Source organism: Ursus americanus, chromosome 24, assembly GCF_024610735.1.
Source record: "Ursus americanus isolate L20-20 chromosome 24, mUrsAme1.1.p, whole genome shotgun sequence".
Classification (NCBI taxonomy): Eukaryota; Metazoa; Chordata; class Mammalia; order Carnivora; family Ursidae; genus Ursus; species Ursus americanus.
In genome coordinates, this window is record NC_142150.1 from 2,086,929 (window position 1) to 2,100,639 (window position 13,711).

Consider the following 13,711-nt stretch of genomic DNA (forward strand, 5'->3'; position numbering starts at 1 on the left):
ATACAAAATCAGTTGTACTTCAGGATACTAGCAAATAACATGTGGAAAGTGGAATTCAAAATACAATACCATTTACAAAAATGGGGGAAAAAACCCGCCTTAGGTGTAAATCCAACAAAATATGGACAGGACCTATGTACAAGAAACTACTAATTCTGAAAAGGATATTTCAACAAATGGAAAGACAATGTGCTCATTGATTAGAAGATTCAGCATAGTAAAAATGTCAGTTTTCTCCAAGATTATCATTTAATAAGCCTTTCTTCTCAAAATCTGCAAGATTTTTTGATGATATAGACAAGCTCATTCTAAAATTTATGTAGAAGGTAAAGGAATAAAAATAGCTAGACTTAAGAGGGTTTTGAGGAAAGAATAAAGTGGGAGAAATCAGCCTACCTGATTATAATAAGACTTCTTACAGAGCTACAGTAACCAAGACAGGGTGGTATTGGTAGAGGGTAGACAGATAAATGGGACAGAACAGAAAACCCAGAAATAAATTTGCACAAATATGCCCCAACTGATTTTTGAGAAAGGCACAAAAGTGATTCAGTGGAGGAAGGATGGCCTTTTCAACAAATGGTGATGGAATAATTGGGCATCCATATGCACAAAAATGAACCTCTACTTAAACTTACACCTTGCACAAAAATTTGCTCAAAATGGATCATAGATTTAAATATAAAATGTAAAGTTATAAACTTCTATTTAAAAAACATAGGAAAAAATCTTCCAGATCTAGAGTTAAGCAGTGAGTTCTTAGATTTGATACCAAAAGTATATTCCACAAAGGGAGTAATTGATAAGTTGCATTTCATCAGATTTAAAACATTTACTCTCTGAAAACCCAGGCAAAGAGGATAAAAAGAGAGGCTACAGACCGGGAGAACATATCTGCAAACCACGTATCTGACAATGGACTGATACCTAGATTATATAAAGAAGCCCCAAAATATAATAGTAAAAAAAAAAAAAACCCACAATCCATTTAGACAATTTGCAAAAGACAGCATTTCATCAAAGAGGCTATACAGTTGTCAAAAAAATACAGGAAAAGGTGTTCAGTATCACTAATCACAAAGTCAAGCCACAATGAAGGTAATACTCTATGTACAGAATGGCTAAAGTAAAAAATAATGACAGCACAGAAAGCTGGTAGCAATGTGAAGAAAATGGATCATTCATAAATTCTTGATGGAAATGTGAAATGTTACAGGGAACTTTTTGTAAAACTAGATATTCAATTCCTGTAAACCCCAGTAATTGTACTCTTGGTTACTTACTTTAGAGTAATGAAAATTTATGTTAATTTATGTTCACATAAAAACATGTAAATGAATGTCCGTAGCATCTTTATTTTTAATATCCACAAACTGGAATCAGCCTAGATGCCCTTCATCGAGTAAGTGGTTCCACAAACTCGTACATACAAACCATAGAATACTACTCAGCAACAAAAAGGCACAAACTATTTGATACACACTGAAACTGGAATGAGTCTCTAGGGAATTAAGTGAAAAAAAGCCAATCTAAAAAGGTTTCATGTGATATGATTCCATTTATATAACATTTTTGATGGACAAAATTTTAGAATTGGGGCAAATTAATCAAAGCTTATAGGTTTGGTGGGGTCAGGGGAAGAGAACAGGAAGGTGATTACTATAAAAGAGCAACAATGAGTGTTCCTTGTATAGGATCTGTGTTCAGTCTCTGACTATGGTGGTGGACGGTGAACCTATACAGGTGATAAAATTGTATAGAACTTAATACACACACATGTAGACAAATGAGTACACTAAAACTGGGAAGACCTGAATAAGGTACGTAGATTGTATCAACGTCAGTATCCTCATTATAATACCATACTATAGTTTTACAAAATGTTACCAGTGAAGGAACCTGCTGTACAAGGGACTCTCTATTATTTATTGTTGTGAATCTACAATTATCTCAGAAATTGCATTTAGAAAAAGTGGATGGCTTAAAAGAAAGTTCTTTTCCTAGTTAAAACAAAAACAAAGTATATATCTTGGGAAATTTAGTTGAATATATCTTTAAGGAAGACACGTTACTATATGTCAATAGCACAGGATTGCTAAGTACATTAAAATCTGTTAGGAAATAGTTATCAAGTGGTAGTTCTGATTTATCTTTTTTTGCTTGATCTGAAAAATAAAGTATCCTATTTTGACACCAATTTCTTCCTTCAAAATAAAATAGACATTGAATGATGAGAAAAGAATAAGAGTAAAAAAAATGAGAGAATTCATAGGGAGTGTCAGTCCTTGGATATACCTTATAATATACCTTATAATTGCTTTGTGCCTAGATTTTCTGCATTAAGTATAAAATTGTAATAACTCATGATGTAAGAATTCTCTGTGTTCTGTTCTGAACTCTGAAAATTACAATCTAAAAAGTGTCCAAATTACATTTTGTATAATAGCGAGGATTAAACTCTAGAAAATAAATCTATTATCTTCACTCTGGAATGATGAAAAACAACCATAGTCAACCCAAAGCTAGTTTAGAAGCATGATAGACAAGTAATTTAACATACTTAAGAAAACAGCTGTTGGTAACCAGAGCAAAGTTATTTTGTGTATATTAATAATGGTACAGTATTTGTAGTATTTTGTTCCATTTTTGTGATCCATAGCTTACTTTTTTAATATGTAAAATACAGTATGGCATGATTTTTCATAATCTACATCACATTAAGGTGAAGGTAAAAGTGTATAGCCACACTAGCCCATCATTTACATAATTTATTTCTTCAATGGATAGATGAATCAAAGCTAATTTTTATAACTGTCTAATCTTATTTATGATTAACCTGGAGCGAACTTGTTAAAAAGTGAATAAGGAAGCTATAAAAAATTATTATAATATAGTTTGTTTTTTTAAAGATTTTATTTATTTATTCGACAGAGATAGAGACAGCCAGTGAGAGAGTGAACACAAGCAGGGGGAGTGGGAGAGGAAGAAGCAGGCTCATAGCAGAGGAGCCTGATGTGGGGCTCGATCCCATAACGCCGGGATCACGCCCTGAGCCGAAGGCAGACGCTTAACCGCTGTGCCACCCAGGCGCCCCTATAATATAGTTTTAACTGGTTTCTGAGTTTGGAGGATAATAGTGGCCGCCTGAATCTGTCTATCTCTACACATTCTCCCCAAAAACCATAGACTAAAAGGAACACAGATAAACCCAGGTAACCAATAATTCTGCATACTAGGAGACAGAACACCATAAACCTCAAATAGCCTGTTAGTAGCAAAATAATCACCAAGTTCCAACGGACCTTCTGCTGCTACAAGTCTGTATATGTGGAGAGGATGCAGTGGAAAGCCTTTGAGACTATGAAAGAAGAGATTGAAGGACGTAACAGAACAAAGACAAAAGTCACCCTCCAAAGGAGAAAGTACAACAGTATGTGCCAAAAGAGCGAGTGCCAAACAGGACTTGGGTAGTTTATAGCACCAGCTACAGGGAAGGAGCTCTAGAGTGAGAAGTGGCATCCTTAGAAGAATTTTGCCTCTGGGAGAGAAACAGAGAAGCATGATGCATCTGACTCATAGCGGTAAAGAGAAAACAAGGAGAAAAAGAAAAATTAAGTGTCCTGCAGAATGAAAGACGATCTCAAGCTCTGCACTAACCATCACCTGTTTAGGAAACTGCACTTCACTAAGTTGCCAAAAGTTTGACATACTCTGAAACTAAAGAATGCTGTCCACAGAATGATGGAGTCGGTGGGTGGTGGGAATGAAATTTACACAGCACCGTTGTTAGAAGAAAATAGGATATGTATTAAAGCATTTCAGCTGATGAAAATCTACCCTGCCAAAAAAAGCCCTCAGAAAAATAACCACACAGTAGAATGCTGTAACACAGTACTCCAGACTAAATGAAATATTCTCAAACAAAACAAAACCTGGTATCCAAAAATTAAAGGAGAGAAATGAATTTTAAAAAAACCAGGAAATGCAATATGAATTGATAAAACTCAGGAAAGAAATTGAAGAAAAAGACCAAAGTACGTTCCAAATGAGGAATAAACTATAAAATGCTCAAGAGAATAGAATGGAATATAAATCTAAAGAGGGACATAGAATGAAAATGAGAGAAAGTAAAAAGGATCTCCGAGAAAATGCTTGAAAGGAGAGACTGGCAAAGGATGTCCAACTGGGAGTCTGTGAAGAGTAAAAACAACACAGTGGAACAAAACTTAGGAACTACAAGCCAAGAAAACTTTCTGGGAGTAAGGGAAATTTAAGTCTGCTTTTGAAGGACCTACCATATACTTGGAAAAACGGGCCTAGAATAATCAACTCAGACATATTTTGGTAAACTGTTAAATTTTAAGGTAAATTGGGCTGGCATCATACTTATGAAGAGCAGCTTGCAAATCATGGCAACAGAATAGCAGTTTCCAAGACGGTACAGGCCAAGGATTTGACACCTAGCCAAGTTTTTCTTCCATTATGATGGTAGTGAGTAATTCCATTATTAAACATTGAAGTTACTGAATATTGTATCTGTGAGCCCTTCTTGAGTTTTTTAGGGGATAAGCTCTATCCAGTGAAGAGATCCCCAGCCCAGGGAAGCTTCAGCAAAAGGACTATGAGCACTTAATATATTAAATTATAGAAACAAGGACTAAATGAAACTAGGGTGGGAACATAGGTAGAATAATAGCATATTATATGTTAGATGGAGTAAAAGGAATACCACTCAAAAAAGGGGAAGGGGGAAAATAAGGGAAAGTAGAATGAGATCATAGACTGCTGAATGGGTAGGAGAGAAAGGATAGCATTAAACTAGCAAACCAGACAATAAAGGTTTAAGTAAGAAAAAGGGAGAAAATGAGGATTAAGAGCATTAGCAAAAGTATAAATGCACTAGAACAAAGTTACTAACCTTCCTGAATACCAAAGGAAAATGTAAAAGGGAGCAAAGCATGCCACTTGGAGAGAAGAACACAGTAAATATTATTCAATACATACGGTAATTATAATAAACTAATTTAGATGAACATTGTCATATCAAGTATGAATGGACTTAAGTTGCCACCTAAAAAAAGGTTTTTAAATTGGCTCATAAAACATTAAAATTTGGTTTAAGCAAGAATCCATTAGTGGATGCTAAATCTAGGGTAGAAAGTTTAAGACACAGGATGTTTGCGTGTTCTCTTAAGTATCTCCTTAGAGATTACATATTAGCTGCAAGGGGATAAAAGAGTAACTATGTAGTGGAGAAGCTGGATAACACTTGACCAGGTTCATTTCACCAGTAGGGAGGTTGGGGATATCATGGCCTGTGACCGTGATACCCTTAGGACACTTCATAACTTAAGTGGTAGTCTTGTAAGGAATACGTAAAACCTGAACCTAATGATAAGGAACATCAGACAAACCCAAATTGCAGACATTTTATAAAATAACCTGCTTCCTTCAAAAACCATTTATATCCTGAAAGGAAGAAAGGCTTTGGATCTGTTCCAGACAAAATGAATCTGAAGAGACAGCCAAATGTAATCTGTGATCCTGGATTCAGTTCTGGACTGGATGGAGAGAAATGCATTTTTAGGATTGGGACAATTGACAAAATCGGAATATGGCAAAAGTACTTTATCAACCTTCGATTTTCCTGAGTTTGATAATTTTGTTGTTTATTTAAGAATATCCTTACTCTTAAAAATCACATAGAACTATTAAGAGGGAAGGCATGCTGTGTAAATCTACTCTAAAATGCTTCAGGAAAATACATAATCTGTGTGGGGAAGGGAGAATGATAAAGCAGGGGTAGCAAAATATTACAAGTTGGTGAGTCTAAGTAAGTTGTGGGAGTTTTCTGTGCTTTAAACTTTTGTCTGAGTTTTAAATTAAAAAAAAAAAAGAAAGAAAGAAAAAGCGCTAGCTGTGAACTCTAGCCAGAAACTGGAGCACACTGTTTAGTAAAGTAGAATTTGAGTTACATAATTTTCTTGCTTTATGTACCTCCCCTTTTTTTGTTAAGGTATTGAGTATTTTACAGTTCAGTTTCTATTTCGGAAGCTTGACTAATTTGATATCAGTCTATCCTAAGCTATATATATGGCTTCTTTTTCTGTATTATGCTTTTACAGGATTTGCCTTTTTCATGCTAAAATATATTTCAAAGAAAAAAAAAATAATTCTGAGTGTGCCCCTTTCCGTGACCTCCAGCAAAATGCTTTGGTCATGTGGGAAAAAACCCACTATTTGGTTCTCCCCCCTGCAACCCTTAGCCCCCTTGCTGCCTTGGGTTTCTGAGAATAAAATAGGAGATGGATGAGGGTTAGAGGCATTTCGAATATCCTTTCATATTTTTTATTCTTATCCCAAAATGAGCTATACCAAACAAAATGTGGATAGTAGTTTGTTATCAGCTGTTTTGCATTTTGCCAGATCAAGCTCCTTAATTTATCTTTTGAGCAACAACATGTTCTGAATCAAAAGAAAAATATTTGAAGATATTTTGTCATAATGATAGATTTTTTCTTTGTATATAGTAAATATGGTCAGTAATTCTGTTTAGACCGTATGTGAAGAGGTCACAACAAATGAAACTTGAGATTATGCAGTCCAATCTTATATGTTGTATTAACTACAATTTATTTTTTTATTGTGAAATATCAGTGATTAAAAATTTTATGCCCACTGATTCTTCAACAATATTCTTACTAAGTTTCTTGCTTCTGTCTTAAGGCTGTATGGAGAAAAGAGAACCACATGGTTCCACTAGGGGAACACTCCAGGAGCTCTCATACATTTTCAGATGGAGCAGTATCTGACATGCAGGGAGAAAGTTGTCCAGTGCTTTCCAATCTTTAGTGCAGTGCAAATTAAGGACCGACGCTAAACATAGTGGTAATGATGGTTATTAGATTTTTTAGTGTATGGATAGTGTGAATTCTTCAGAGTTCTGTTACTTACTGTACAGTTTACGAATGTCTCCTTTTACAAGAAGATTGAAATGATGCATGTACTTTTCTAAGAAGTATGGAATTTTTAATCTAAAGACAGGATTTTTATTAGATTATTTAGCCAAATTCCGCAGTGTAAAACCAGTGTAAAAATTAGGTAGAAATGACTAACTGTGATGTGCAATACTAGGAAAGACAGAATTCATGCAGAATTAAAGCAACTATTTTGTCGCTCAGTTTTTATAATGACATTATATTGCTCTTGATAATTTTTTTTTCTTTTTGCATTTTGAGTTCCTTACTTTCTAGCCATTCTACTTCTGAGTATTTTGGTAATTGTAAAGTTTTTATATTTAGGGCTTTGTCATTAACATTATAATATTTTTAAGTAATTATAAAATAATTATTTTTTTTCTTACTAGGAAGAAGCATTGCATGCATTTATTCAGCCAGAGATCCTGGATGGCCCAAATCAGTATTTTTGTGAACGTTGTAAGAAGAAATGTGATGCACGAAAGGTAGATGCCATGTAGAAATTAATACTAAATTATCTGAGATTATATTCCATATTCAATAGGTTCCTTTCTTTTTAGGGTCTTCGGTTTTTGCATTTCCCTTATCTGCTGACCTTACAGTTGAAAAGGTTTGATTTTGATTATACAACAATGCACAGGATTAAATTGAATGATCGGATGACATTTCCTGAGGAGCTAGATATGAGTACATTTATTGATGTTGAAGATGAGGTAAAATATTTATTCATTTTTTGTTAAAAGATATTAGTCAATTCATTTTGGTTGATCATGTGTTTAAGAGAGCTATTTGGGGTAACAGCACTGGGGGTGTTTAGACTGTCTTTGTGATAGAAGGTATTCCTTTCTTCCCGGAGTTCTTAATGCCAAGTTCTATAAAAAGATGTAGATTTGTATAAGTTTTTTTTGTCCACTGTAAATTATATTTCAGATACTCTTTTTTGATCAGAATAACTTATGATATCCTTTGAAAAGACAAAAAGAATCTCCAACTCGAATTATTTCTTTAATTTGAGCAATAATTTTGTGTTTCATAACTTTCTTAGTGAAACAAACCAATCTAGAGGTGGGCTACATTGTGTTTCTGGTGCATAATAAACACAGAACAAGTATGTAAGTGAAAAAATGAGCAAATTATGTAGTATGGCCTTAATTTCTTGTATTTGTCTTAGTGTCTTTTTCAAGGATTAAGATTTCTGGGTAATTCTCAGTTAAAATTTAGCACCTCTAAAATAGGCTAGGATAGAAAGCTAGAAAGGCATTTTGTCTGTTTTCCCTTTTAAATTAGTTTTTTTAATTAAAACTTTATTTAAATAGTTTGAGAACGGGACTTTGAAGGACACCAGTTATCATTTTTTTCCACTCATTGACCCCCTCCAAAGTCTCTGGTTCTCCTAACCTTATTCAGTAGGAACTTCTTAATATCCGACTCTATTCCTTTGGAAACTCCTGGTTTCATAATAGGGGTTATTTAGAGTGATAAATCTTTATTTTTTTCAAAACTACGATGAATCGTTTTTTTCTGATTGGAACTGATCACTGTAGTTATAAAAATGCCTTTTCTCAAAAGCTCAAAATTATTTTAAACATTCATCAGATTTTAGTTAGTGCTCTTAAGTATTAAGAGAGAATGTATAGAAGAACAACTTTTCTGAGCCTTACTTTCTCTGTAAAGTAAGGACAATAATTGCTTTTTATGGCTTTTATGAAAAGTGTTTTAGATAAAGTAGATGTTCATGGAATGGCACCTATGACCAGGTTACGTTTTGAGAGGTTTAATTTAAAACAGTATTTCCGGGGGCGCCTGGGTGGCTCAGTTAGTTGGCTTAGTGTCTGCCTTCAGCTCAGGTGGTGATCCCAGGGTCCTGGGATTAAACTGTACATTGGGCCTCCTGCTCAGTGGGAGTCTGCCCCTGCCTCTCCCCCAGCTCATGCTCTCTCTCACGCTCTCTCTCTCTCAAATAAATAAATAAAATCTTAAAAAAAACAAAGCCAAACCAAAGTAGACATAGTCTTTACAGGAGTCTGACACAAACAGAGATCAGTCAGTATTGGATTGGTTTTCTGTATATACCCAATATGTTTCTTGTTAAAGGAGATCTTTTACAAATAAAGAAAACCTAGATGTATTTGACAGGAACTTTTAGGAAGTTCTAGGTCCATTTGTTTGGAGAAGAGATGTTCTAGCCTAAAGGAATGTCAGGAATGACCTCTTTGTAGACTTAGTGTAGAGTTCTAGAGTTGGTTTTCGCTTTGATCCAAACTTTCTTGAGGGATGAAGACTGTACGTTAGATGCAGTCCCCACAACAAAGTTCTTGGCAAATGTTGGTGCTTATTATTATATATTGCTTAGTTAATTTAGGAATTTCTGTACAATTTACAACAGCTCACATCTTAGAGAAGAATTCTCAAACTATTTAAATAAAAACATTTTTACGTATGTATATTAAATATTAAAGGAAAAGGGGGCAAGGAGTTGTTTGGGGATTTCTAAGAAGTAGATTCCTTCAAATAAAATTCGCATGAGAAGGATTTAAAAATCTTAAAAGCATGAAAGAGTATGATTTTTTTTTTTTTGTTATATTTCCACCTCTTGTGCACTAGAATATAAAGTTCTTGAGGATAGGTACAATTTTGTTTTTCTTTCTAATTGTCTATAATACCTAGCACAGTGATAAATTAAATTGAACTTTTTGTTCAAGAAAAGAAATATTTTGGGGGGATTTGAGAGCAAAAGCTCATTTTGGCACTTAGGTTCTCTGCTTTTATAGATTTTGGTGAAAGAAATGGTAATTTGTATTGTTACTTTGCAACTATAAACATAAGTGGGGTTTAATTAGAATTCTGAATCACTAATTCATTGTAGCTGAATTTTAAGGACATTAATAGAGATGCTTTTAAATACACTGTTTTGGTTCAATTTTATTTAAGGACTTGCTAAGAGAAGATAAATTTATTTAAAATAAATACTTTTATTAATAATATCTGAACCTTTCTGAATAAGTTAGCAGCATGTAAGTAAAAAATTTTGAGTATATGTTTTCCCTTTATTTAGCTTGTAATTGTAAGATAATTATGTTTTATTAAGAAATCCCCTCAGACTGAAAGTTGCACTGACAGCGGGGCAGAAAACGAAGGCAGTTGTCATAGTGATCAGATGAGCAATGATTTCTCGAATGATGATGGTGTTGATGAAGGGATCTGCCTTGAAAATAATAGTGGAACTGAAAAGATTTCAAAACCTGGACTTGAGAAGGTACCTTTTATAGTTTGTGGGTTTTAGTTGAAAGAATAAAATAATCTCCGAGCTGCTGTGTAATTCTATAGCTATTATGACCAATAAATTCTCTTTAGAAGTAATTTTTGAAAAGGAAAGGCTTTTTTAAAGCTGTTTTTATGCATATGTGCGATCATAATTAGACTCTAGGAAAGGGTACTTACAGGCAGGAGCATGAATTTCTGGGAGGCTGAACTGTAACTATGTAACCAAGCTGGGTGGTGGTGTGGAAAGGGTGCCTAGTGGTCAGGAAACCACTTCTGCCTTTAAAGTTGCACCAGGCCTCTAAATCTTATAAGTGTTCTTGTGTAGCAGAATGAAAGTATTAGGCTAGATCTGTTGATTTAAAAAATTTTGGCTGTGAACTCCTTATGAAATAGTTATAGAACCGATCTTTTAGACATAGGGGAAAGCCAGAGCCCTCAGCCTCCCCCCCCTCCCTATGACAGCCCTTAAGGCACTTAAAAAAATGATATAGTTCCATGGATTATAATTTGACAACTACCAAATTTGATAATCTCTGTTGTAAAATTTTTTATGTCACTGTGTCAGTGATTTTTAAGAGTTTATCAAAGTATTTCTTTCACATTCATATCATCTGCTTTATTGAGGGGAGAGTTATAGGTCAAATGTCTTCAGCATGTATGAATTATGAATCACTAGCCTGAAGACTGATCAGTAATTCAAGTCTTGCAGAGTCATATTAAATGTGGAGGTTTTTTAGACAGTATTTAAGAATGGAACTGCTCTTGCATTAGTCTATTTTTAGACCAAGACCATTACTCTAATCAGTATCATCATTGTCCTTTACCTTTTAAAATTATCTGTTTCAGGGCAGATAGATGATCATGAATTGCTATGTAATGAATAATGTAGTGGATACATTATAACTTAGTCTAACGAACATTGCATTCAAGCATGGGTTGGCAAACTGTTCCCTGCCTGTTTTCCTACATAAACAGGTTTTTGTTTTGTTTTGTTTTGTTTGTTGGTCTTACTACACTAAGTAGGACTTCTTACAGAGGGTTGAATAAGAGTGGTGAGAAAGGATATTCTTGCCTTGTTCCCAATCTCAGGAGGAAAGTGTTCTATTTCTCACCATTAAGTATGGTGTTGGCTCTAGGGGTGTTTTTGTAGGTCTTCTTTATCAAGTTGAGGAGGTCTCCCTCTTCCTAGCTGTTGAAGAGTTTTTATCATGAATGAGGATTGGATTTTGTGACCTTTTTCTGAGTCAGTTGATAGGATCATATCATTTTTCATCTTTAGCCTGTATTACATAGATTGATTTTCTAATGTTGAACCATCTTTGCATATTTGAGAGATGTCAAATCAGTAGATCACTGTATCACAGATATTACATAAATACGTTAGAAGATGTTCTCAGTCATTATATCGCTCCACTCTTTCACAAAGGAAATAAAATAATTTTACTTGAATAAAAACAACTGTGTTATGTGAGACTTCTTGATCTTGCCTGTACATATCAGAACAGTCTTTTATTTAGCATCTGCTTCTAAAATTTCAGACTGTTATTTTCTTTTTACATAAATAACGTAATTCAGATATGCATAGTTCCAGAGGTTATAACATAATTAAAATGTGAAGGAATGCACTGAATGAAACTGTGATACATAAAACTATGTGGTGACTTGCCATTTTAATCATTTTAGAGGAAAGCATACCTACAATAAATATCTAGGACAATTAACATGTCATTTTATTCTGTATTAATAGAGAGTAGGAAATATACAAATAAGGGTTTTAGATTTTTCCTCTTCTCTGAGTTATTTTTATTTTCCCCCCTTAGAATTCCTTGATCTATGAGCTCTTCTCCGTTATGGTTCATTCAGGGAGTGCTGCTGGTGGCCACTACTACGCTTGTATAAAGTCATTCAGTGATGACCAGTGGTACAGCTTCAACGATCAACATGTCAGCAGGGTAAGGAGGGGTTGTTTAAGATTATTCTGAAAGACAGGAATAGAGGTGTTTCTAATCAACAGCAGGGTTTATTAAAAATGGGAGGCTTTGTCCAGTAAAGCATTTTAAGACACATGCAAAGTCAGTCTTTTGTTTTTGCTTTCAGTAAATTTCCTAGTTTGTTTTCATTGTTACTTCTTTTGTTTTGTTTTGTTTGAGGCTTGCTGAGTGTTTCCAGAGACAGACTCCCAGTTGTTTTGTTTTTTTCCCTGAGTGGTCATTCGGGCTACCTGTTGAGGAGCACTAGAACTGATTGGCCGGTAGCAGCCACTGATTCTGATTAAATTTTGTGAATTGGTAATTGTATGGCCCATTAAACTCTGAGGTTAAAAATAGGCTTGTTTGTTGACATAGAAGTAATGATATGATAGATTTTACAAAAAGGTAAAGAACATAAAAACTTTCTAGATAACCCAAGAGGACATTAAGAAGACACATGGTGGATCTTCAGGAAGCAGAGGGTATTACTCAAGTGCTTTTGCGAGGTAAATAACTTCCTAATTTGTACTGTGTGTAAATTAGAAGTAATTATAACTTCTCAACATTTTTTACCATTCAAGAGATTTAACCCAGGGTTCAGCACACTATAACCCATGGACCAAACCCTGCCTGCCTCCTGTTTTGGGAAATAAAATTTTATCAGAACACCACTGTACTCATTTGTTTCAAGTATCGCGTGTTCATCTTTTCCCTTAACAGCAGTTAAGTAACTGCAACACAGACAATATGGCCCAGAAAAAATGTGTTGACTCCTAACTTAACTGTAGTAATTGTTCTAGGACACAGGTTTTTTGAGACTGAACTGTGTTACCGAGAGGAAATGTGAATCTTCTCAGAAATCCATAGGGAAGAACAAAGTAGATTCTCCTTTTATTTTCTAGAATACCTAAAGTTTGAACCTAAAAATAGTTACATGGTTTTCTAATTGTTTGAAACAACAAAAAACTACTATTTAAAAAGAAAAATTGGTGCTGGGAAATGGAACCTTTTCAATCTCCTTTTTGTTGACATTAATCTTTTTTATATCTCTACCAGCTCTACAAATGCATATATGCTGATATATAGACTGAAGGATCCTGCACGAAACGCAAGTATGTTACATGTAGTTATTTGATTTTGCAAGTTTTGTAAAACCCAGGTAACTACTTGTAAATGATAGGACGATCAAGTTTTTTATGCCTAGAAAAATTAATTATAAAGACTGTTACGAGATAATACCAAGTGGTAAAAACACTTGGGAAAAAGTTGAAATGTTTTTTAATATATTAAGACAAAACTTACTCTACATAAAACAATTGGATATTTATTTGCAGTGAGATTGTATTCAGTGATAACCCCCAGACCTGTGTAATGGTCCTAACTCACCGTCTAGATGGCCTAGAGCAAGTTATTTAACTTCTCTAAATCTCTTACTTTCCACATCTGTAAAATGGGGATAATTACAGTATTTTATAGGATTGTAATGGAAAGTTAAATGAG

The 13,711-nt window shown here is 34.3% G+C and overlaps 1 protein-coding gene across 4 annotated transcripts in view; it reads left to right on the forward strand.

Moving 5' to 3' along the window:
* The window catches only part of USP47 (ubiquitin specific peptidase 47), a 109,427-nt gene that overhangs the window by 71,351 nt on the left and 24,365 nt on the right, over positions 1-13,711 (forward strand). For all 4 annotated transcript variants that reach the window (XM_087855272.1, XM_045796496.2, XM_045796497.2 and 1 more), the window contains 6 exons: positions 7,367-7,462; positions 7,538-7,690; positions 10,066-10,233; positions 12,062-12,193; positions 12,641-12,717; positions 13,268-13,323. In XM_087855272.1, the coding sequence (XP_087711398.1) occupies positions 7,367-7,462; positions 7,538-7,690; positions 10,066-10,233; positions 12,062-12,193; positions 12,641-12,717; positions 13,268-13,323 (682 nt within the window). The remainder of the gene's footprint in view (positions 1-7,366; positions 7,463-7,537; positions 7,691-10,065; positions 10,234-12,061; positions 12,194-12,640; positions 12,718-13,267; positions 13,324-13,711) is intronic.